This window comes from Pseudorca crassidens, chromosome 13 (assembly GCF_039906515.1).
Source record: "Pseudorca crassidens isolate mPseCra1 chromosome 13, mPseCra1.hap1, whole genome shotgun sequence".
NCBI lineage: Eukaryota > Metazoa > Chordata > Mammalia > Artiodactyla > Delphinidae > Pseudorca > Pseudorca crassidens.
This window is the reverse complement of record NC_090308.1, coordinates 58,246,466-58,272,585: the sequence shown is the minus strand read 5'-3', so window position 1 is coordinate 58,272,585 and position 26,120 is coordinate 58,246,466. Positions and strand designations below refer to the sequence as shown.

General features: G+C 46.5%; 1 protein-coding gene and 1 long non-coding RNA gene across 2 annotated transcripts in view; both read left to right on the top strand.

Moving 5' to 3' along the window:
* The window catches only part of LOC137204714 (uncharacterized), a 297,672-nt gene that overhangs the window by 164,576 nt on the left and 106,976 nt on the right, over nt 1-26,120 (top strand). The gene's annotated exons all lie outside the window — the stretch shown is intronic.
* Nucleotides 20,375-24,526, top strand: POU3F2 (POU class 3 homeobox 2). The gene has a single exon (XM_067702522.1). The coding sequence runs from the start codon at nt 20,606-20,608 to the stop codon at nt 21,923-21,925; it is 1,320 nt and encodes a 439-aa protein (XP_067558623.1). The 5' UTR covers nt 20,375-20,605; the 3' UTR covers nt 21,926-24,526.

Below are 26,120 nucleotides of genomic sequence, written 5' to 3'. Positions count from 1 at the left end.
ATAATGAAAATAAATCCTGGTTTTTATCTTTTCCTTCTATCGGGAAGTAGAGTTTCCTTTTACTGGGAGTGTAGTGATCTGATCTGACTGATCTAGGTTTCTGTCCTGACTCTATCACCTACCTGCTCAATCCATGATGTTGGTCAAAACCACTAACATGTGAAACCCTCAGATTCTTCATTTGTAAAATGAGAAGAAGGACCATAGCTCCCCACACTCACGTCTATCATAAGGCTTTTCACACTGTATTGTAATTGGTTACTTGTCTGTTTCTCTTTTGAGATTGTGAGTTCCCTGAAGAAAGGAAGAATATCTTTCTCTTTTAGAGCAGTGGTTCTCAGCGTTGAGGGCAATTATAATCTCCTGGGACATTGTTCCCAGTCCCAGCACCCAAGCTGCGTTTCAACAACTTAAACCATTATTTCTGAGGATGAACCAAGACATTTTTCTTAAGTTTCCCAAGGGAGCCTCCTAATGTGAACCAAGGTTGACAACCACTGCTTTAGAGGCTTAGCACTGGTGTGTGGGCATGTTACATAGAATGAGTAGGTAAATTTAGTCAGTAAATGAGTGAAGATTTCACAGACCACACTGTAATATTTCCCTATCCATCCTCCCCCAGCAGTCTGTGAGCTCACCGAGAGAACCACAGGGTTGTATCTGTTTTCTATCCCCATCTCCTAACACAGTGTCTCATTCACCTTTACATCCCTTGGCATATATGAGAGCTCAATGTTTGTTTGAAATAATGTAACATGAAATAGACGAAAAGAGTTTTCTTGGTCAATTAAATTTTTTAAAAATTTTTTAAGTAGAAGAAGATAGTTAAGAGAAGATTAGATTTTGCTCATGTGTTTCCAATGAAAGAAGAGAACAAAGAGTTCCATTTCCATATGTATTGTGTGCTAACTCCATAAATATAGAGCTACCCGTACTTAATAGTCAGTGTACGACAGACAATTTGGCCTTGACTGATTACTCTGAGAAAATCATGAAGCAAGTGGGAAAATACATCATTTTTGGCTTTTAACTAGACCTCCTTAGGCTCTCCTGGAAGAGCCGAGCACATCATCCAAGGAGGCCAGGCTCACAGCTCGTGAACACTAATGTAAACAATGCATCCGGGGCTTCCCTGGTGGCGCAGTGGTTGAGAGTCCGCCTGCCGATGCAGGGGACACGGGTTCGTGCCCCGGTCCGGGAAGATCCCACATGCCGTGGAGCAGCTGGGCCCGTGAGCCATGGACGCTGAGCCTGCGCGTCTGGAGCCTGTACTCCGCAACGGGAGAGGCCGCAACAGTGAGAGGCCCGCAAAAAAAAACAACCAAAAGACAAACAATGCATCCTTCACTGGATGGCCATTTATTATAAACTGTCCTGAGTAGCCAGTGATGCCTGCTTCCAGTTTCAGTGAATGCTTGCTCTTATGTTCCCCCCATCCACAGTGCGAATTAGAGGAGATTTACTTGCTCTCCTGGGCTAAATACGGCTAGAATGTTCCTGAATTCTGTGAGACAAAGCCAGAGAGACTCTCATTTTTGAGGGTGAAATATTTACTGAATCTATCCTGAAAAATTCTTTCTTCAGCACATAAAATAGCTTAAAAGCACATGTGTATATTTATTTATTTTCTCATTATTTTATTTATACATCTTGGTAAATTCATATCCTTTAAATATTTTGATAGAATTATCATGACATTTAAAAGGAAATTCTCACAGGAAGTTGTGTATGTAAGTACAAATTGTTATGAAAGCAAAGTTAAAATTAAATGCATATATAAAATAAAAACCAAAACATAAAATCTGCCAAGTGTTTGAATAATGATGATTTCATGGTAACTACATCTATACAATAAATTGATTTATTTTCCTTAGAGAGCCACTAGTTCCACCTACTGGAATTTTGACATCCTATTATGCAATTATGTTATTGTACAAATGCCTAGCATAGTAAGACTGATGGCCCAGCTGAACTTAACTTAGCAAAGTTATTGAAGAGCAGATCTTACTGGGTCAGCTATTAGAATGGATCTGAGGTTCTTCTCATAATTATAAACTGAGAACTGATATATGCCCTGTGTAGAGTCTGCTCAGTGTACCACAAAATACACACACACACACACACACACACACACACACACACACACACACGGGCAGTCCTCACTTTGCATAGTAGTGCAGGAATGTAAAAATAACCATTCAAGCTGATACCATGCAAAGTGATCTTAATAATCAATGAAAAATTGCACTGATGAATTCTACGAAACATTTGAAGAATTACCATCAAGCCTTCTCAAACTCTTCCAAAAAATAGAATAGGAGGCAATACTTCCTAACTCATTCTATGAAGCTAGTATTACCCTGATACCGAAGATAGACAAAGGCATCACAAGCAAACTACAGACCTATATCCTTTATTAATATAGATGTAAAAATCCACAACAGATACTAGTTAACTCAATCCAGGAGCATATTAAATGAGTGTACACCATGACTAAGTGGGATTTATTCCAGGAGTGCAAGGTTGGTTCAACATATTAAAATCACTCAATGCACCATATTAATAGATTAAAGGTAGGAAAAAACCATGATTGTCTCAATAGACATAGAAAAGTTATTTGACAAAATCCATCACCCTTTCATGATAAAACCATTGAACAAAAAAGGACCTTTCTCAATTTGACAAAGGACATCTGTAAAAAACCCACACCTAACATCATACTTAATGCTGAAAGACTGAAAGCTTTCCCTCAAAATCAGAAACAAGGCAAGGATGTATGCTCTCACCACTTCTACTTACATTGTATTAGAAGTTCTACCCAAGGGAATTAGGCAAGAAAAATAAATAAAAGTCATCCATATTGAAAAGGAGGAAGTAAAATTATCTCTTTTCATAGGTGATATGATCTTATATGTAGAAAATAGTAAGAAAGGAATTATTGGAACTAATAAATGAATTCAAAAAGTTGCAGGACACAAGATCAATATATAAAAATCAATTGCATTCCTGTATACCAGCAATGATAATGTAAAAATGAAATTAAGAAAAATATTTCACTTACAATAGCATTAAAAAGAATAAAATACTTAGAAATACATTTAACCAAAGTACAAGATGTGTTCACTAAAACTACAAAGCATTGTTAAAAGAACTTACAGAAGATCTAAATAAATGAAAAGATACACCATATTTATGATTTAGAAGACTTAATATTGTTAAAATGGCAACATTCTCCAAACTGATCTGCAAATCAATGCAATCCCTTTTAAAATTTCAACTGCCTTTTTTTCAGAAATGGTGAAGTTGATTCTAAAATGCACTTGGAATTGCAAGGAACACAGAATACCCAAAACAATATCGCAAAAGAAGAACAAAATTGCAGCGATCACACGTCTCAATTTCAAAACTTACTACAAAACTACAGTAATCAAAACAGTGTGGTACTGACATAGGGATAGACATAAATGCCAATGGAATAGAATTGAGAATCCATTTGAGGCCATTAGTGGCTGAGAACTAAACTGTGTCCACTAATAGCACCCCCAGCAGCTGGGGTAAAATTTCTCTCCTTGAAGAGGGAGTTGAATGGCATATCTCTGTAGCCACCTTGCTGATGCATATGATTACATTAAAATTAAAGATTTTTGTTTGATGAAGAACACTTTGGATCAAGTTAATAGGCAGGAAGCAGAAAGGGTGAAGATGTCAACAATGTCTATAACTAATAATTACTATATCTAGAATGTACAAGGAATTCCTGTAGCAATCCCAACCAAAGAAAGATGGACAATGGATATAAATGGGTAATTTACAGAAAAGAAAACCCAAGCATGAAAAATATGCTTAAACATAATCAGAGAAAAACAAAATAAAATAAAAGGGAGATACACCTTCATACATATAGATTGGCAGAAATAGGAAAGCTGGATAGCATCGAGTTGGCCTGGAGGTTGGGATAGAGCAATTTGTCTGAAACAGTCCTAGTTTACACTTATTGTCCATCATAATTATTAATATCTGCTTTCATTGTCAAAAGTGTCTCCATTTGGACAATATATCACATGATCTCCCTGGGATAGAGGAATCATCATAGACTGCTGGTGTAATGTAGACTAGTGTAGCCATTTGGGAAAACAATCTGACACAGTATTCAGTCACATTAAGTATTTAAATAACTTGTGATGCAGAAATTTCCCCCTGGATGTTTGGATTATGAAAAAAAATATGTATGTGTGTGTGTGTGTGTGTGTGTGTATATATATATATATATATATATGAAACTCTCACAAAACTCCATGAGGAAACATGTATCAATAATAAGCTGATCAGTGTAGCATTATTTGTAGTGGCAACGAGTTAGAAGCTATCTGAGTATCCATAACTGGGAGAGTAGAAAAGTAAAACCTGAGGACACAGGAGGAGCCATACAGCAATTAGAAGCAACACGAAAGATGTAAACATAAGAGCACAGATGGATACTTAAGACAATGCTGAGTGAAAACTTTTTTTTAATAGCATGTATGTAGTATGTAGGATGACTCCCACTGACCCATATTATTGTACAATTCCTTCCCCTTGTCTATGGGTGGGACCAGCGAATATGGTGGGATGGCAGTTCCACGATTACATTATTTTGTGTGGCCAAGGGAAAGGGGTTTTGCTGATGTAATTAGGGCTCCTAATCAGTTATTTTGATTTAATCAGAAAGATTAAATGAATCTTTCTGATTAAATGAGTGGGCACCACTCAGTTGTCAGAAGCAGACACCTTTCACGTTATAGCCCCAATCAGGACTGTCCCTGAAAGATCATGGTGAAGAGAAGTCCACCTAATGGGCAGAAATTGGAGCAGTGTATTTGCCGCCTTTGTCAGGACTGGATACGGCCAGAGATATGCATCTGACTTATACGCAGTGACTAATAGTTCGGTTTGACAGTTAAGGACAAGGTAGGACTATCGATGCCAAGAACGACTAGGGAAGAGGTTTGTGCCTAGACCTACAGAATGAGCACAGAGTGTGAAGACATCTGCTCACCAAATGGCCTCCATTGCAAGTAAGGCTGCAGAAGTTTTGCTTTCCATACTCACAACTTTGTGCTCTGCTGGTTTAGAGGTCTTAGTTCCCACAGAAGGATGTTTATACAAATAGACATAACAATTATTCCATTGAACTGAAAGTTGACACTGTCAACTTGTCCATTTCTTAGTTCCTTACGCCATTGAGCCAATAGGTGAAGAAGGGGATTGCTCTAATGACTAGGCTGACTGATCCTGACTGATCCTACCGCCACAAAATGCAGGTAGTGAAAATAGGAGACTCACTGGAATGCCTCTTAGAACTTACATTTCCAAGAATGAAAGTTAATGGAAAACCAAAGTAATGAAAAAAAAAAAAAGACAGAACCACTGAGGATTAAAATCTTTCATAAATGAAAGTAGGGGTCCCTTGGCCAGGTACAGAACTAGCTGAAGTACCAGCTGAAAGCCAAAGAAACATGGAATGGGTACCGGAAAAAGAAAGTTAGAAATATCAACTATAGCCTTGTGACCAGTTGTAGCAACATGGACAGTCGTAGCAGCTATATGTTTTTATCTTCCTTGCTTATATATATTTTTATTTCTATTTTCCTATTACTTTATATAAGGAACGTTGGTGTTAGTTAAATTTGTAATTTAGTGTTTTTGTAACTGAAATACAAGAGTAATTAGTGGCCCATACATGGAAACAATACCTGTTGGAAAATTAGGTCTCCTTTGTCGAGGGGCAGGTTGAGGGGCGGTGATGAGAGGGTTAGAGCATCTTGTGAAGAATAGTTGCAACTTACTAGGCAGAAGCATAAAGTTCTTGTATAAAAGTTCTGATATGTGTAGAAACACAGTATTACACCATTGTCCTTTAACTCTAATTTTCCCCCTCGTAGATCTTACTTTGTAAAACTAGGGCTGAGATTCTTTAGATTACTTTGTCAGTTGGATCCGTATTAAATTCTGCCAAAAGAGATCCTAGAGAGAGACCAGAAGACAGGGCGAGCGCAGAGAGATTTGGTCCTTTTTATCTGCTTGTTCTTCCTGTCGATATCGTCCAAGCAAAGGTACTTCACCCTGGCCACAGCAGTTTGTCTCAACCTCCAACTTTTTTTTGGCACTTCTGAAGCAGCTGCCTCCTGAACTTTGAGTCTCAACTCTTCAAGACTATTCCTCTTACCTCAAGGTATTAAGACTAGCTGAGCAGCATTCTTTCTACAGAGGTCTGAATCCCCTCTCCCTGGGGCCCCTCCTCCAAACTCTAAAGTTTTAGTAGCCTCAATCTTTCATATTTACTCCCCCAGCCCTACTTTTTGCTGCAATTACTACCTCTATTATTCATTAGTTTTTGCTTTTTGCATTTTCAGCTCTCCAACACCTGTGTAATCAAACCCATAAATTAAATTCTTTGTTGAAATACCTAGTGTGGTTTCTTCTTTACCTACTGGAGCTCGACAGATACACACACGAGAGAGAACTATGAAGCAATTATAAGCAACAGATTAGATGTATACACAGCAACATAAATTAATATTAAATATACAGTACTGAGTGAAAATGCAAGAAACAGAAGGAGATTTTCAACACAATGTCATTTACATGAATTGAAAATAATTCCTTCAGAAAAACAACATGTATTTTCAAGAATACGTGGAATTCTTGGTGGGAATGTAAACTGGTGCAGCCACTATGGAAAACAGTATGAAGTTTCTTTAAAAAGCTAAAACTAGAACTACCATAAGATCCAGCAATCCCATTCCTGAGCATATATTCAGATAAAACTATAATTTGAAAAGATACGTGCACCCCAATATTCATTGCAGCACTATTTACAATAGCCAAGATATGGAAGCAACCTAAATGTCCAACGGACATATCTACAATGGAATATTAGCCAGCCATAAAAAGAAAGTTAGAAATAATGCCATTTGCAGCAACATGGATGGACCTAGAGATTATCATACTAAGTGAAGGAAGTCAGAAAGAGGAAGACAGGTATCATATGATATCACTTATATGTGGACTGCAAAATATGATACAAATGAACTTATTTACAAATCAGAAACAGACTCACAGACATAGAAAACAAACTTATGGTAACAAATCGGGAGAGAAATGGTGGGGAAGGGATAAATTAGGAGTCTGAGATTTAAAAAGAAAAAGAAAAATACATACAAACATATTAGAATGGTGACCTATGAGAAAGACAGGAATCTGAGTGAGATATGGGGATAAAGGAGAAGGGAAGGAGGAGGGAAGGAAAGAAGGAAGGGAAGAAAGGAGGGAGGGAGGGAGGAAGATAGATAGGAGAAGGGCTTTGCATGACCCAACGATGTTGCTGTGCCACGAACTGAGATGTATGATTAACTTAACCCTCTGCCCTCAAGAGCACGACAATCATGAAAGAGTCATGGCTGTTTCAATTTCAAGCGACAGAAACTCAAACTAACTTCAGGGGAAAAAAGCATGATTTCTTGGCTTATATAACAAAAGAATCCAAGGGTAGCCTTTAGGCACAGCTGAATCCAAGGGCTTGATTATATCATCTTACGTTACTCTGTCGTTTGCTTTTCTCTGTATTGGTTTCTTTCAAGTATCTCCTCTTCACAACAGAGCTCCTAGAGGACGAATACTTATACCTTAGCATATAGGGTAACCAGAGATTTAACTTTTCTCTTCTTCCTCACCATTTTAGCCAAAATTATGAGGCTGATATTCATTGGCCCTAATTGGCCTGCTCCGGTCATGTGCCTTTCCTGAACCAATCACTATAGGGTGCAAATACTTTCACTGGCCAAACATAGGTCATTCTCCCCAGATCATGGGGTCGGTCCCATGGAACCTGTTACTAAAAGCAAATTCTTCACTACAGCACCAATCCCATTAAAACAGTTCCAACACTGCCCAATTACTAATAAAGAATTCTACAATGGCACTGTTTTCCAGTAGAAATTTCATATCTGGGTAGATCACAGAGGTAGAGCTGGTCTTTAAAGAGAGGACAAAGAAGGTGACTCATGACCATGTGGCTATATTTTAGGAATGCTGCAAATTCCTCTTGCCTAAAATATCTTCCCCATCTGCCAACCAGTCTTAAATTCCTATTCCACAACTGAGATTCATTGTTTGGGGCCTATAACATGGACCCTCCAAGCTGCTTTGGAAAAACATGTAAATACCTCTTAGCATGTATCAGCTTTTAACACCTTGACATTGATACCTTGGCAGATGGATGATGACAGGGAAGGCAACAAGTGAGGAGTCCCTCCGAGGAAAGAGTCTAAACAGGCTAAAATATCACAAAGGGCAGACCTGGAACTGTGTGATCAGGGCGATGGGGCAAAGTGAAAAGGGTGGCAGGTGACAGGACATTCGAGACACAGCCTATCTGATTCACAATTTCTCTTGGTAACAACGTTACCCACAACACACTTAATTGTGTGTTAGAAAGGGTATCCTCTGAGAGGATGTTTGGGAATCTAGTCCCTTCCCCTAACAAGACAAGTTCCATGTTGGAGACATGGCTGTAGAACAGCATCTGTCCTGGGTCTGCAGGGAGAGGGGAGATTGTTTAAATAGAAAATGCTCACCAGAAAGAACCTCAGACGCTAAGAACCTTCTTGAAATATTTCTAGCTTCTAATAGTTAAACAAAGATGTTCCCAGAACGTTTGTTGATCTTTTCTATTGACATGGAAGTGCTAGTTCCTAAATGACGTTTTGTTTTGTTTTGTTTTGTTTCCAGCTAATGCAGCAACAGTGAGAGAGCAATACCCCAAAGCTAGCTTCCCACGTCATTTGGGACAAGGTATTTTCCTTCTCTAGAGTGTCCCAAATTTGAACTCTTCATTACTAAGTTTCTCATCTCACCAGGCCCCATCTTCCTAAAGGGAATTATAACAATAAAAATCTTCCCAAAAATTTAGTAAGTAGGTGGAAAAAGAGACAGAGAGAGAAAGGAAGGAACTCAAACTATCAGCAGTGGTTAACCTAAGGGAAGGGAAATGTGATGAAGGTGAAGGTAGTGGAAAAGAAAATTTACATTTTATTCTATATATTTTATTATTGCTTGACTTTTGTTTACCATGATGGTGTATTCATGAATCCTTTTAATAATTTAGAATTTAGTTAAATTTGCACTTAATTGATTCTACGAACTAGAACTTGTTCTCACATTTGGGATTAAACTTGACGGAGGCCCGGCCAGCCCTGTGGCCTAGATAAATGCTGACCACGTGGAGAAAAAGTGTATCCTATAAATGGTCCCCACTGTCTGAATTAAACTTAAGAATGATGCTCAAATTATATAAAGCCAAGCTGAATAAAAATGCAAAATACTCCAATTCTTTGTTACATCTACTTTTTCCTTTTTTCAAGGAGAATGAACTACTGCTGTTCTTGAGAGCGTCGTAAAGATACAGGTCGGTTATACTGCTCCCCTGGATGGGTTTCAGTTGGTAATAACTGGTTTTCTGAGAGGTTTGAGTTAAAGCTCTTATGTAAATAGAAAGAGGCTTACATAATGCTCTTTAAACTAGAACTTTGCAGACAATCTGCAGTAGGCATATGAAATCTGTCTGTGCCGCAAATGGCATCTGAAAACTATCAGGAAGCCATCCAAGATTTGGTTCAAGAAAACTGGAAGAATAAACACCCACCGTGCAAGCTTCTGATCAATCGCTTAACCAAACCGCAACCACAACCAAACAGAGAGTATGTGAGAGATGTGTCTTGGGTTTATAGCAGTGCTAGTAAACCAAAGTGTGTTTCAGCAGCGCTCTTGAGTACAGTTCATTGTAAATTTCTGCGTAAAATTCTCCAGGGGCTGGAGTCATGCCTTAGGCCGTTTCCCTCCCTGTAAGGTTAGACAGTGCATCATCTCACGGAAGAGGCTAAACTGGTATCGATTTTCCAATTTCTAAAAGGAGTAACCGTTTCCAGCAAAAGCACGCTGGGGGCGGGAGGTGGCGGGGAGTGGTGCTCTGTGTAAAGGGGAAACACACTGCAAACTGAAAGCGCTGAGGAGTGGGGAAGAGGGAGCTGCGGTGAGCGAGCGGCGGCTCCTCTCTGCCCAAGTATCGAGGCTGCGAAGTTCTGGCCACAACAGCTGCGACGCTCTAATTCTGTGGACCTGCCGGGAGAGCTGTTTCTTTGCCAAAAGAGAGAGATTTCTGTATTTCTCAGGGAGGCGGGACGAACCGTCTTCCATCCGTTTTCACTGCCGCCTCGCGTTGATCACCCCGATCCTTACGCCCTCCTCTCCGAACCTCATCCTTGCACAGCAGAGAGGGAGAGACCTGGGACGGGGTGCGCGCGCGCACTGGATTTCAAACTCGACCAAACTTTCCAGAAGCCCCCGGCTTTCGCCGGACTCCGTGCAGGCGCCCCTCCCGGCTTCCCCGCCCTACAGTCCCCGGGGCCCAGAGGAACGGTGGCCTAACTTTCAGGTCCATTACAACCCTGAGATTGGATTGCACCGGGGGCTCGGGGTTCGTGAAGTAACTGCTGAGTCTGAGCGAGCTTGGGGCCGCGCGCTGGGGGCCGGCCGGCCGGCCGGGCGGCGGGAGGGAGGGAGCGGCCCCTCCTGCAGCCTCGGGAAGCGTCCCGCCCCGCCCGGCCCGGGAACGAGCTCCTCTCCGCGGCCTCCTCCCCACCCCCTCCGTGGCCACCCTCCCCCCGGTCCCGACGGCCCCGCGGGAAGGGGACCCCGCAGGCAGAGCCCCCCGCCGCCCGCATCTGCTAACTGCCGCGACACCTCTTTCCCCTGCCACGTAACACACCATTGACGACCGTGTAGACTCGCACTCCTGCACGCCTGCCCTTTCCCCAGAAGCCTGAAAGTGGCTGAATGGAAACACTGACACGTGAAAACTCTATTCTGAGTGACTTAGCATCCGCCGCCTTGAGGTTTTAATCTTGCTCGGCTCGTCCCGCCTGGCGCTCGGGGCAGCTGTCCGCAAGGTCCTGGCGTTCTTTACTGTCCCCGGGGAAGGTGAGGGGAGAAGGATGGGGGGAGGAGGAAACGTGAGAGGTCTGGGGCCACTCGGAATATCCAAGAGGACACTCCAAACCCTAATCCCAGGAACTTAAGTCCCGTGCATAGTTTCCAAGCCAAATGCACATGGCAGCTTTCTTCGGAGTCCTGGGATCCCCAAATCACGTCTGAGGAACCGGGAGAACGGACGCGCGCGCCACCACTGACCATCTGTCCTGGGGTTGAGGGGCGGTGCGGGTACTGCTCGCCCTAATCCTGCCACCCTTCATCAGCAGCAGGTTTCCAAGTACGGACACACACACACACACACACACACACACACACACACACACCTGGTCCTTCTCCTCGCCCTGTGGCCGTCGCCCCGCCCTGTGTTGCCCCAGACAGGGTCAGACTGAGGCTAGACTGGCCTTGAAGGTGTGGACGCCTGTGGCCAACAAGGTCTGAGATTTCAAACGTCGGGGCACTGCTGGGGAGAGGGCAGACAAACCTCTTATCAGACCTCTTCACGAAGGAAATGAGTGCCCTTGTCTTGGCCTTTGGTTGTTCCCCACCTAAGAAAACCTTTTTTCTTTTGCAACCACAACATCGAGGACCACTTGCATCCCTGCAAAATTCTAGCTTAGACGATTTTTCTCAAAAGCGTTCGTGGTACGTTTTGACAGGACATTCCTTCCTTCCGCGTCCCTGCAGGGATCTTCCCGCCTAGTTTTCCCTGCCTGAGATACTGACTGGTGACCCAGCCTTCTCCCGGACAGTTGCAACGGGTCCCTCTGGTGCTCCAGGTCTACTTGGGGACCGCCCACCAAGCTCCCTGCTCTCCATCTACCACTGTCTGTACCAGGTGGAGAACGACTTCATTCTCTACGGTATGACCTCCAACCCGATGGCTCTTCCTGATGAAGCCAACGGAAGAAGGAAAGGAAAGCAGTGTAGCTGGTGGCTGGACACCCCAAAGGTTGACCTCAGAGAAGGAAAACCTTCCACCACTGCCTCTCCCCACCTTGCATTGTATCCCTGAAACCTGGAAATGAAAATGGAAATTGTTTGATGTATGAGGAGACGTTACCTAATTAGGGCATAAGAAATTTAATCTTTCCAGCGTGGAGGTCATATAATTAATGTTAATTTAACACTCAAATTCTCAGTCATTAATTTTTATTCTCTTAAATGCAGTTTGGCAGGTGCCCCTGATCCATGGCAATGGATTTTACTGGATGTGAGAGCACACTTGGTCTTAGGAGTGACTCACCACAGACCTTCCCATCCTAATAACAAGATCACATCATGTATGCATTATTAAGCCACGTAATTGAACGGTCCATAGTTTGCATATCAGACTATTAAAATAATGTGTTTTGCTTTTCTCTGAACACGAATTGTTCAAGCCTCTGCGAATATGTGGCGATTCTGATAATTATCACCAAATTACTACAAATGTTCTCTTCATTAACGTGATTTCTTTCAAGCATTTTTTAAAATGTGAATATTATTATGAATTAAGGAACTTCTTACAAAGTTGTGTCAACTTTTTTTTTTTAAAAAGACTTATCACTTGGAAGGAAAGGATATAGTTTAAATGGAGGAGGGAGAGAAACTCTCTTGCTATGCTTTTCAAATGGCTTCCTCCAGCCAAATAAAAGTTTTCTCTCTAGTTTTTCAGGCAGCTTCTAGGCAAGAGACTGACACAGAGAAGAGAGACACAGAGAGAGAGAGAAAGGGGGAGAAAATGGGGGGGGGGGAATTTAAAAGTCACAAGAGAGTAAGAGAATTAATTTTTTAAAGTTTTTACTATCTGATTCCCTTCTGGTGTAGATAACTTGTCCCCACAAATAAGATCTTAACTTTTTACCTGTCCTAGAGTAAACGAATATTCCCCATTTAAAAAAATACCAACTCCAAATTTTCTAAAGCTAACAGCTCACAATTAACTAAATAGTGCTGTTTTCCCCTAGCTCTTCTGAGCTATGTGGTTGGAGAAATTATAAGCCGTAAAGAGCCTTATTGTAACCCCTTCACACACTGTTTTCAAAGTTGAATAGCAAGATATTAGAAAGAAAGAAAGAAAGAAAGAAAGAAAGAAAGAAAGAAAGAAAGAAAACACTACTGCAAAATAAGAGTCTTTTAAATGTGAGAAATTTGCATCTATACTCCTTTCTAGTCAAATTTCCCTTTGAATGATTTTTAAACTCATAACAAACAGGTCATTCTGCCTCTGGTGTCATCACTCCCTCCCGGTACAGGGTACAGCGTCGGCGCCGCGCGCTGGTCTCTCTCCTCCGACGGCGCTTCCAGCGCGGAGATGCTGCCATCAGTCCCGGCAAAGAGGGGGGTCTACCCATCGGAATATCTCCCTAGTTTGAGAAGGTTGTGAGATTTTTCCTAGGTAAAATATGGCAGGGAAAGAGGAGAGAGGGAGAGAGGGAGCGAGGGGGGAAGGGGGGGGAGAGAGAGAGAAGAGAAGGGAGAGAGAGAGAGACTGGTGCATTCCGCCCGCTCCAGTAGTAACCTGCGTGGCTGTTCCCTGCTGGGCTGGATGCCCCCTCCCCTCTTTCGGTGCCCGAATCCTCTGGGCCCCTCTTCGGGAGCCCGCAGTTAGCTCTCCGGGGAAGGGGTGCCAGGCCCCGGGCGGCACTTTTATTTTGGCTAAGAGGAGGGAACGCTGCTCCCAGGCCCGAGGGAGGCGAACTGAGCCCTTCTGTTTGGATTTCCCTTCTCGCTATAGCAACCAGCAGCATCCGGACAAAAATGCGCCCTCCCTGGACAATGGCCCGGCCTCCCGCTTCTCGCCCTCTCCTTCCTCCCCCGGATCGCAGCCAGAACCTGCCTAGGAGCTCAGTGGCTCGGTGGCAGGGAACGCCCCCTCCCAGCCCGCCGCGTTCCCTAGCAGTCCCCCCTGGAGGTCAGGCCGGGGCGCCCGGACGCCGCCGCCCGTTCTCCCCACCCGGGCTGATGCCCCACGCAGGCCCGGGCCGGGAAACGCAGCCTCCCGGCGGAGCACGCGGGCTCCCACCGCGGACTTCTCCGAGGGATTGTGTGGGTGGTTGGCGGGCCCTGAGTAGCACAAACTCCAGCTTTTTTCAGGGTTAAAAAAAAAAAAAAAAAAAAAAGGTTAGTATAATGCACGAAGGAGACTACTCCCCCATCCCCTGCACATTCACATAAATATAAGTAAGCCTCCTAAACCACGGTCCGAGGCTTGGTCTCTGACTTTCTTTCACTCTCACAAGGTTCATTACGTTCCCTTCCGCGCCTATTCATTATTCTCTCCCTCTGACCTAGGGCGTTAATATGATCAGGCCTGTGACTGCCGTGTCCTGTTTTCCTATTTTTGCTTTTAATGCTGGGACCCGGCTGCCCTAGATTACCATCGAAACCTCGCAGGAAAGACTTAGAGGGGTTAGCTGGTCTCGCTGCGCCAACCTGACTAAGGCTCCCTTTTTCTGAGTCTTCTTCCAGACAGTGCCAGCCTCTACTCTCCCAGGACCCACATTGTGGAAACCTGTCTTTTAAAAAATAGCCCTCTCTAACTTCATTAAGTCCAAAAGTGCCTAGAATGACAGCTCTGAATCTCAGAGACCTAGAAGAAGGTCCCGGCCCACAGCTATTACCGCTGTGGTCAACTGTACACAGGAAAAACTTCGCTCCGTGCACCCGGACACTAGCAAGAGACTATTAAGTGCACTCTTAACACTTATTAGGGATTTGCATTCGTGCTCTGTTGAACCAGAATAAGAAAAATGAAGTCCGACCTCAACTAAATGCATCTTTGTTTCCCCCAGTGATGGAAACCCAGCCCTAGACCTTGGACAGAGTACTCGGGAAATACGCCCTCCCCCACCAACCCCGCGCCTGTGCGCAAGTGTGTGTGAGTCCTCTTGCCCCTTGCCTTCCGATTCTCAGATTGTCCCAGAGGATAAGAAAGGGAAGGGATGGTGGCAAGAACTTCATCTCGGTACATCTCCAAAAGCTTTAGAGCTGAGGAGGTTTCTGCTGAAATCACTTTTATTTATCAAAGAGTTGTCATTTCCTCCTGGTGGCCATCCACCTGCTTTAGGGCAAGGGATGGGGGTGGGAAACACCTTCGGGCTCCACTGTTAGGAAGTCATTTAACTGACAGTCCTTTGAAAACGAAATTTCCGAAAGGGAACTAGGAGCCACCAATCCCCTCGTGTTCTGTTCCTGATATTTCAACATAAACAAGCTGCATTAACTCCAAATAGAATTTGTCTTGCACACTGAAGGAATGTGTCCTTTATGCTTTCTCCCCCGTAAGGCCTCAAATTCACCACTCAGAATTTAGCAGGCTTCCTTTGGTAAATTACCCAAAGTAACCCCTGAAACAGCTAGACTGCCAGGGTAATGTGGTTTTAGAAGTCTTTAAGCCATGCCTGTCTATAAAATATTCACTGGTGGACTACAGAGGGGGTATCATTTTTAATGATGAGATTCAGAACTGGAAGAAAAGGAGAAAGAGGTTAATATCCATGAATTCAAGTAATTTCATTTCAAAACACTGAACTTAGAACATTACATCTCACTGGTTTACACAGTAGTGAAGATAAAATAGAATCATCCGTATGTGAGGCATGGACAAACACGGAGTTGCCAAGAATATGAAGAATGGGAGTTTCAACTTTCAGAAAACTTTTCCTTCTTCAAGACCGTTTATGACATGGAGACAGATGCACATTTAGAAACTTGTAAAATGTATGTATAGATAGTAACATATAAATCTATGTGAGATTTTTTTAATTGAGGAGACATTGTGCTCCTACATAATTAAAGATATTAATTTCTGTCCTTTTTTTAAGGTAAATGTTTACTGCTTCTCTCACGAGAACTGGCACCTGGAAATGCATTTTCCTCGCTCCTTATAAATGCATCCCCAAGCCTGCAATTCTTCGAGCTTTAAGGAGGTTTTCATTAAAGGAGCTAGCTGCCTCTTTGTGTGGATTGTATAAAGCTGCCGCTCTGACGTGGGAACCTCAGTTTTGACATTCTGTAGGCCCTTAGCAAAGAAGTTCCATTACATGCGAAGCTCAGACAGCTCCTGGGGACTAGCAGAAGAGCAGAAAGCACAGGAATGAATGACTGAGACAAGGGAGGAAGAAGAGGAGAGGAAAAGGAAGAGAAAGAGAATGGATTCACAGAATCCTCCTCCAAGGTGAATACGTTAAAAAGGAAGTCCCAGTAGGCAATTTTACCCAAGTTTAAACCAGCTGCCACCTCCTAAGAAAATGTCCTTCGTTTCCTGATTTCTGTTATCATAAAACTACATCAATAAGAAATAAATTAAGATCAAACGAATACCATCTCACCTCTATTTTAATAACTGTGTCCTTTCAGCTCCATGTATGGGAGTGATTATGGTGGTTTTTCTGCCAAGTCCTGGTATAGAGAAACACAATAAATGATATTTTACATACGGTGTGAGTGTGTTTACCAGATGAACCAAGTTAATAGAGTTCAGGTTACAGTGCATAGGTTGATACCATTACTGTTACTCAGGTGAAGACTTTGGGGGCCTCAGGTCAAGGTGCTGGGCACTACCAAGACCCAGGCCCGGCTCACTCTTTCGAGAGGTGTGACAATGTGGGGATAAATATCGGTCTTTGGGGTTTAGCTCGGATTCGCTGAGTCGTTTCTCTCCAGGCAGTGCAGGAGGGAGTCCGCACCAATTCCTTAGACTCCTCCAGGTCAGGGTACCGACTCAGTAGAGCACTTGCTGGGACATAGGGCAAGGGGATGGGCTGGCGCACTTGCCAGGATCTCCTCTCAGGGCGCCTGGAGCTTGTTCTCGAGGAGGGGGCCCAGGGGACCCCGCAGTCGGCCCCGGAGGCTGCGAGGCCCGCGTGAACCGCCTGCTCAGCCTTTGTCCTAGCCAATGATCTCGGGGAGCTGTACTGGAGTGAGGTAGATATCAAGACACCTTGTCAGTTCAAAGCATTTTTAGGGTTGTTTGAAATCCTCTGCTCGTCAACGTAAGCAGCCTCTGTATTTGAACAGTTGCTTTGAACAGTGAAAGGGAATGAGCTGAATCGAAACCTGGAGGTGTCTCCCCGAGACACCTTCAACATGCTTTTATGAGGGTGGAGAAAGGCAGGCAGACGTGCGGACTCTGCTCCAGCGGGGTCAGCTGCAAAGAAAGGCGCCCACGATGGGGGGAGAAAGGTAAGGGAGGACCGAGAAGCCCCCATCTGGGGCTGAAACCTCAGAGAGCCCAGGTTCTCGGAGCCCCGGGGAGGGGCACCGCCGGAAGGCAGACTGGAAGCCGAGGCTACTCAGGACCCGGCGTTCGCGCCAACCGGGCCTCCGGCGACAGCCGGGGAGGCGGGAGTGGCGCGGGGGGGGCTGGGTACCCAGAGCTACTGTGAGCGCCCAGCCCAGCCCAGCCGGCCCGGCGATTGGCCCGGCTCCGGGGGTGGGGGTGAGATGCAGAGGCTGAGGCCCAGGAGTAGGGCATTGCTTTGTGTACTCCCCGGGATTTACTGGGTGTATTAATCCGGTAGAACCACCCGGCTTACCCTGTTGGGAACGTTTCGGCTCCGTCGCCTGCCAGCGAAATGAGGCGGGGGTGGGGGTGGAGTGGAGACCCGGGACGTCAGCGTGGCATGGATCTCCGAGCAGTAATCGCCAGTGAAGTCCCATTGCAGACAGGAAGTTGGGATGTACACGTGCAGCCTATTCTTGCTCCCCTACCCAACACCCCAGCGCCCAAAGCCCGAGACTGGGGAAAGGGAGGCAGAAGGAGAGGAGGGAGGGGGACTTTTAAACTGTCTCTGAGTCAGGCCGCCTCGGTTCCCTCGGAGATTGGAAACCTTTTTCTTCCCTCGAGTGTTTCACCCCACCGGCTGCAAAGGGCCTTGTCCCTTGAGAAATGAGAAATCAAATCCAGAGAAAAGCAGACACCTGCCCCGGAAGGGGGAGGGTGGCGAGCTGTTCAGCGCCCGGACGCGGCCCTTCCCGGCGGCTGGATCCTTCCATCTGTGGGAGCTCTGAGTTCTCCCAGCCGGGAGGCGGGGAAGGAGGGCCGCCGGGGGCAGGGGGTGAGAAGAGGCGCGGCGGGCCGGGCGGGACGCGGCTGGCGAGCGGCCTGTGCGCTCCCAAAGCCCCGGGAGAGCCAAGCGCCCAGCGCTGGGGACTCGGAACTGCTGCGGAGGGAGGCGGTCCTGCCCTCCGCCCATCCCCTTCACTCTCAGCCGAAAAGCCGCGGGCGCCAGCCGCCGAGTCTGCGCGCTCCGAGGCTTGGACTTTTTCATTTTTTCGTAGCCCTGCAAAGTTACGGGATTCCTAGCAGCCCCCAGGCGAGCGGCCGGAGTGGCTCCGCGCTTGCGCGGGAACCCAGCGCCACAAGGTGTGTGTCCTCGCCTCGCCGCGCGGGTGCGCGCGTGGGGGGATGCAGGTCCGTTCCGTTGGCCGCCTGTGGGCTCGCCCCTCCCCTAACGATTTCTCTCTCTTCCACACACACGCTCGTAAACAGAGGGCACGTGGAAATTCTCAGCCAAAGCGCCTTGCCCGGGCGGGTGCTCAACGTGGTGATTTATAAACAGCTCAGCCACTCCCCAAAGACCTCCGCTCCTCGTTAGTCATGATGAATTCTCTGGCCCGTTCCACTTTGCTGTCTAGATTAAGATGCTCGGAGGCCCCAAACTGCTCCCCTTGAGCGTTGATTTGGCTTCCCTCACAAACTCACGACCACCGGCAGCGCCAGCGCTAGGGCTACAACGCGCGAGGCCGAGGGTGAGAGGTGGGGACGCAACTCACTTTCCCTGTGGTTTTTTGTTTGTTTCCCTTCCCGGCAGCAACTTCTGATTCGTTTTGCAGTATCCGTCCGGTACACTCGGGCCTGCGTGGTGGTTCCGCTGCTCCAGCATGGGTCCGCGCCCGGGTCTCTGCTACCCGGCTAGCAGGCTCCGAAACCCGCGGCAGGCACCTGCTCCCGGCGGCTACGGCACTGACGGCGCGACGCGCTCGCGCTGGGAAGAGCTGGGCAGCCAGGGCAGGGTCCCGCAATCTCGCTCTGGAGTTCACGGCTGAAGGCTAAGCACGGAGCTTCGCCAGTGAGCGCCTGGGAGCTGAGTTAGACCAACCCACCAGCTGGCGTCCGCCGAAGTTTAGGATCAGGAAGTTTCCCCTAGTACTGCCCATTTTTCTTCACACGCTCTTCCTCCCTTTCGAAGCAGCTAACGGAAAAGTTGCATCCAAAAGCTCCAGGAGCACGAGGAAGCGCTCACGCAGTCCCCGCGGTTCCGCTTCCTGGAGCCGCCCTTGGTGCCTCCCCCGCACCCGGAGGCCGAACACCCCCTTGCCAGGCACTCCTGTAGCCTGGCACAGGGCGAAGGTCTACCGGCTCAGGGTCCTAGTTTCCTAAACCAAAAACTGTGCGCGCGCCCCAGTGTTTGAATTTGTCAGAGACTTTCAGAGTTTTGTTTTCAGTCCAGACCGCTGCGCTGTCAGAGCAGGCAACTCCTCTCCTGGACAGGAGTCTCTTACAAGCCGAGGCACGGGCTGAGCCTGCCTCTCGTGGGGTACTCATCCCGAGGGGCTGGAAGACATTTGGGCCTGGAACCTAAAAGGAAGACATCCTACGCTAGCGGCGGGGTGGAGGGGAAGAAGAGGACCTTTATTGGGGCAAAAGTGTCCGCACACCCTGGAGCAAGATGCTCATGGGCACTGAAATTCTAACTGTGGGGGAAAGGAGACTTCAACAGTGGGTCTAGTCTGACTTCTGGCTCTAGATATGAGACGTTGGCATGTGTGTGTGTGTGTGTGTGTCCCAAGGTGAAAAAAAATCGGACTCCCCATGGCTTGTTGGGACTCAGCCTTTCTCTTCCTCCTTCTTCACCCCCCTCTCCCGCCCTATTGGGAGGAGAAGGTGGACAGACACCCCCTCCCCTTCGCCACCCAAGTCTTGCAAGTGTCAGTGGTCGATAGATGGCTGGGGCGCCCCCCTCCTCCACCGGGACCGCCCGGCGCGTCTGCTTGGGAGACAGATGGGGGGCGGGCCCATCCGAGGGGCGGAGGAGGCCGGGGGTGGGGGAGAAGGGGAGGTGAGAACTCTGAGATTCTGAATTGGGTGGAGAGGGGGGACCAGAGGAGGGCTAAGAGGACTCCGCGCCCGAGGGGGAGGAGGAGGGGACAGCTCTGCGCCAATCAGTGGCGCCGGCCTGGGAGGTTGCTAGCGGTATCCACGTAAATCAAAGGGCGCGGAGCCAATGGGAGGGGGCGGAGGGGGCGGGGCCCAGGCGCGTGCCGCTGCGAGCTGGCGCTGCCAAGAGAGCGGGAGAGAGCTGGAGAGAGCAGGGAGAGGGGGGGAGCGCGGAGCTAGTCAGAGAGTGAGAGAGAGCAAGGAGGGAGAGGAGGAGAAAGAGAGCGAGGGCGGGCGGGAGGCGGCGGCGGCGGCGGCGGCGGCAGCAGTAATAGCAGGAGCAGCAACAGAAGGCGTCGGAGCGGGCGTCGGAGCTGCCCGCTGGGGAGAGAGGAGAGAGACAGAGAGCGAGCGAGGAGAGGAGCCCGAGGCGAAAAAGTAACTGTCAAATGCGCGGCTCCTTTAACCAGAGCGCTCAGTCCGGCTCCGAGAGTCATGGCGACCGCAGCGTCTAACCACTACAGCCTGCTCACCTCCAGCGCCTCCATCGTGCACGCCGAGCCGCCGGGCGGCATGCAGCAGGGCGCGGGGGGCTACCGCGAGGCGCAGAGCCTGGTGCAGGGCGACTACGGCGCGCTGCAGAGCAACGGGCACCCGCTCAGCCACGCTCACCAGTGGATCACCGCGCTGTCCCACGGCGGCGGCGGCGGGGGCGGTGGCGGCGGCGGCGGGGGCGGGGGTGGCGGCGGGGGCGGCGGCGACGGCTCCCCGTGGTCCACCAGCCCCTTGGGCCAGCCGGACATCAAGCCCTCGGTGGTGGTACAGCAGGGCGGCCGCGGCGACGAGCTGCACGGGCCGGGCGCCCTGCAGCAGCAGCAACAGCAGCAGCAGCAGCAGCAGCAGCAGCAGCAACAGCAGCAGCAGCAGCAGCGGCCGCCGCATCTGGTGCACCACGCTGCCAACCACCACCCGGGGCCCGGGGCATGGCGGAGCGCGGCGGCTGCGGCGCACCTCCCGCCCTCCATGGGAGCGTCCAACGGCGGCTTGCTCTACTCGCAGCCCAGCTTCACGGTGAACGGTATGCTGGGCGCCGGCGGGCAGCCGGCCGGGCTGCACCACCACGGCCTGCGGGACGCGCACGACGAGCCGCACCACGCTGATCACCACCCGCACCCGCACTCGCACCCGCACCAGCAGCCGCCGCCCCCGCCGCCCCCGCAGGGCCCTCCGGGCCACCCCGGCGCGCACCATGACCCGCACTCGGATGAGGACACGCCGACCTCGGACGACCTGGAGCAGTTCGCCAAGCAGTTCAAGCAGCGGCGGATCAAACTGGGATTTACCCAAGCGGACGTGGGGCTGGCGCTGGGCACCCTGTACGGCAACGTGTTCTCGCAGACCACCATCTGCAGGTTTGAGGCCCTGCAGCTGAGCTTCAAGAACATGTGCAAGCTGAAGCCTTTGTTGAACAAGTGGTTGGAGGAGGCGGACTCGTCCTCGGGCAGCCCCACGAGCATAGACAAGATCGCAGCGCAGGGGCGCAAGAGGAAAAAGCGGACCTCCATCGAGGTGAGCGTCAAGGGGGCTCTGGAGAGCCATTTCCTCAAATGCCCCAAGCCCTCGGCCCAGGAGATCACCTCCCTCGCGGACAGCTTACAGCTGGAGAAGGAGGTGGTGAGAGTTTGGTTTTGTAACAGGAGACAGAAAGAGAAAAGGATGACCCCTCCCGGAGGGACTCTGCCGGGCGCCGAGGATGTGTACGGGGGGAGTAGGGACACGCCACCACACCACGGGGTACAAACACCCGTCCAGTGAACTCGAGCGGGGGGGAGGGGCAGAGCGCGGGGCTCCCCTCCCCTTCGGTCCGCGACCCTTTCCCGGCCCCCTTGTTCCCTCTCTAACTTCTGATTGTTCTTTTCTTTTTAATTATTATTTCCCCGTACCTTAAAAAAAAAAATAAGGAAAACAACTAAGGCACTGGACTATCCTTTAAACGGTAGCAGGTGTAATGATATGTTTTGACCTTTACAGGCTAGTACCCAGTCAATGGAGTGGAGTGTCTCATAGAGAGAGTGAGAAGAGAATGTGTGTGTGTGTGTGTGTGTGTGTGTGTGTGTGTGTGTGTGTGTGAGAGAGAGAGAGAGAGAGAGAGAGAGAGAGAGAGATGGCTAGCACTGAGTTAAATACCTGGCAAAACTAAATAAATTACCAAAAAGACAAAAAAATCTACCAAACCGTGATAAACACAAAACACAGCTCCTGACGCTTGGAGTTGGCACATGCTGCAGTGTTTATTTAATGTGGATCCCCATCAGGAAAGAGGGAAAAATACACACGTCCTTTGATGTAGGCAAAACTTAACCACATAAATTTGCACTGCAAGAAAATTGAAGTTTACATGAACAAATTCACAAACATGTTTTTCTTTCTCCCAGCGTTAATTTTGAAGTTGCCGGGTTTGGTTTGGTTGTTTGGTTTGGTTTGGTTTGGTTTGGTTTTTATTCCTCGGAGAGAGTTGAAGCCAGCTTTTGGCCACTCTCCATCTCTAATGTTCTTGTGTTGCCCCTCTCGTTATTCTTACTGTTTGTGAACTTTGATTACCTTCAGATTCCCCCCTCCTTACATTGGTATAACGTTTATTTGCTCCTTTTACCAAAGCAAACCGATTGACTTCATACAAAATAAATAATTCTCTGCTTTCAGGAAATGTGCATGGTCTACCCGCTTTATCCAAGGCAAGAATTCTGTTTGGAATACAAAAATGAAAGTGAAGCATTGGTTTTTTTTACCAGCCACAAAGTAAACTTCATTTTCAGGCAGTGTTTCTGGGGCAGGTTGAGGAGGGAAGAAAAAGAAAAATCGATAGTGAGTGACTGATTGCTTCATTTTATCAGGCGGGCCCATTGTGAAAGAGCTCAGAGGAGATGTGGAGGTTAAATATATTTCCAGAGTTGTCCAACAGAAGGACAGTGGCACTTCGAAGACAACTAGGGAAATATATATCGTCAGACACCCCTGTACAGTTCTCTGCCTTCGGTTTTAATAACTTAATTATGAGGAATTATTTGTGCTGACAGCAGCAGTTAAACTTTGTTCCTCTAATAGCTTTTGTTTTTTAACATAAAGAAAATAATCTGGGAACTTAATGGTGTATGCATAGACTGTGATTCTTAGCACACAGATACCCATATGCATACAGAGAATATCTCCACTCTAGGCTGACTTTGTCTTCACTAGCTCATTTGTTTATCAAATCATATATAAGGTCCCACACCCTCTTCTTCTGTAATTTATGACAGAAAAATACCAGTTTGACTTGGAGAGTTTTCCCACCTCTTTTACTAAAGCCAAATGAAGTAGAAAAAAATGTTATTTTCAATTCTTCCTTTTCTCCCTTTGTTAACAGTTTTAAGTGCGTTTTTTGACCTTATCTTGATGGAAAACGATTAACTCTCATAACAAAAGACTCTACCGGGAAGTGAAGGTGGGAAAAAAAAACTTGTAACTTTATTGAAAATAAATACCATTAAACTGTGATCAGTTAAAATATTAAATAATAATCAGCACAAAAGGGCGCTAAAAGGGAAAACACTTTTTATTCATCTTAAAAGTTTGGGGCTTTTTTTTCTGGTTAGTTATTAGACACATTTTTATTTTAAGAAATTAAATTCTCACTACCAGAAAATTATTGTTCGGCATCAGATTAGCATTGCAATCAGTAGTTAATGTTTTAGGAACTATGCTTTATATTGTCTTTTCAAACACCTGTGATTGTTTCATTTTCAATGTTTTTGCAAGATAAATGATGGCTTATAATGGGCATATTTATTTGCCTGTATTTCATTTCCCCCAATGACTGTCACAAGGAGATGGGCATGGAGCTGCTTCGGGGAGTGCATCCTGCCGCCTGTTCCTAAGGTGTGGGAACTGGCCTTTAGTGAAGCAATCCAGAGCAGGGCATAGAGCCAATGGTAAAGCGAGGAAATGAATTTTCACATTCTTATTACCAAGTGGATAAGGTCAGAAGCTGGAGTTCAGGGGACGTGTCTATAGCTCCTCTAACTCTCATAGGTTTACTAAGATGAAAGTTACCACTGAACCTTACCACTATGTATATATGTTTAATATCTGTCTTTTGAAATGCAGAAATAGTTTAAACGTTTCTTTGTCTATTTTCTTTTTTTTTAATGCTACCCAGGGAAATATTTTCATATCATTTTTAAGTGGCCTGCCTCAATGTATATTTATTTCTTTTAAAGCAAAAAGGTTCTGGAAACTGTTTTTCTGTAGCTTTAAATGAGTAGGTGAGCAAAATCTATATGGGATGTAATTTTTTTTGTTCAGTCTCTTTAAAAATACTTTGTTTTGGTACATTTGGTTGTGCTTGTGGGGAAAATAAAAACGCAGAGATCCTTATATATTTATGTTAAAGTAATATTTTATTATCTACATAAAACAGAAATGCACAATACCTTCATAGTTTGTTCTAATTATTGAAATATCTTTATTTTATTTTAAAAATAGTGCCAAGTTTTAAGGGGGGAAAACCCTAGACCTTATACTGACTGAGTTGAGTTGTGTGTAAAACACTTCCCTTCCTTTATACTTCGTAAAGTTTTGGAATAAATTTTTTACATATACTGCCAGGTTTCATGTTTATAACTTTCAGGAACTTTTTTTTTTTTTAAGAGAGAATACTCTTCTGATTCACTTTTCTTTGCAAAAACTATCAGTCCCAAACCTTGCAGTCACTAAGCCTGTAGTATTCCATTGAAATGGTCATTGGGTTTGAACTTCAGTTTGTTTGCCATTTCATGGTCTGACAAAGAGGTGTTTGTCCCCTGAAATATCTGCAGTGCCCCTGCATCATCTTTCCAGGTTAGCTTTACCTTATCTGATTGTACTTTTTTGGAGAGCATCCCTGGAACTAGGTGGACTTTGATCTTCACCCACATGTCCTCACATAATTTGGGACCTACAGAAGAGCAAGGCTCAGTAAAGAGGATTATTCCTTTTCATAATTAACAAATATCTTTCAACAAAGAATGATTCTGACAATACGCACTATGTGTGTTTACAAAGTGATTAGAGGTAGGTCCTCTATATTGTTCCTGTTAGGCTTACAGAAAAAGATGGAATTTGCAATGGTTTATACCAGAGTGTCTATTTCTCATCAGGCAAGCAAACAGGATCTGAAACAAGAAGTGAAAAAAAGAAAATAACATAGGGGAAAGACTCAAGACCGGGATGCTAATAACAAATTGTTTCAGATAGTCTTAGGTGGAACATCACAAGGTTCAAGGTTAGTGAGACATCCAAGCAGTGTTGCATTAGTTTACAAGTTTGCTGATCTATTTAAAGTCCTGCCTGGAACAGTGGTTTAAGTATATATATGCCCATTCTGAAAGGTAGTTTCTGGGCTTATTACATCTGATCATCTTTTCTAACTCCTAGTCAATATTACACAGGTCCCAAACAGATTCAGCCAAATGATCTTATCAATAGTCTGAACAAGAAGTGACAGAAAGAAGAAGTGTTTTGTGACTGCAGTCATGCTGATGGGTAAAATGTTTAAGCTGGCTATAGATTTGAGTTCTGCGTCAATATCCCCCTCCGTTGTAAGCAGAAAACAAGCAGCATATGCCCTCTGCAGGGCATTTGAGTGGACCTTGAGAAGGCTTTTTTTGTTCTTAGCCACAGGGGCTACTGACTGGAAACCATCACGTGTTAAACGGACACGCCACGGTTTTGACCCATGCTTGCCTTTCAGACTCTAGAGCTACTTGGGCAGTTTTGATGCCCGTTTGGGGAGTGTATGGCATGCCAAGGTGAAAAACTCCATGGCTGCCAGTGGGAGAAATTTGTGGGGCAGTCTTCCCTAAAATGTTGACTAGCCACAACGACAAACCCTTCCGTTTCCCTAAAGACAATAATGCAGAACACGGCCATCCTGAAAGAGCTCCTGTGTTTCCTCAAGACAGGTCACTTTTAAATTTTATGGGGTAAGATG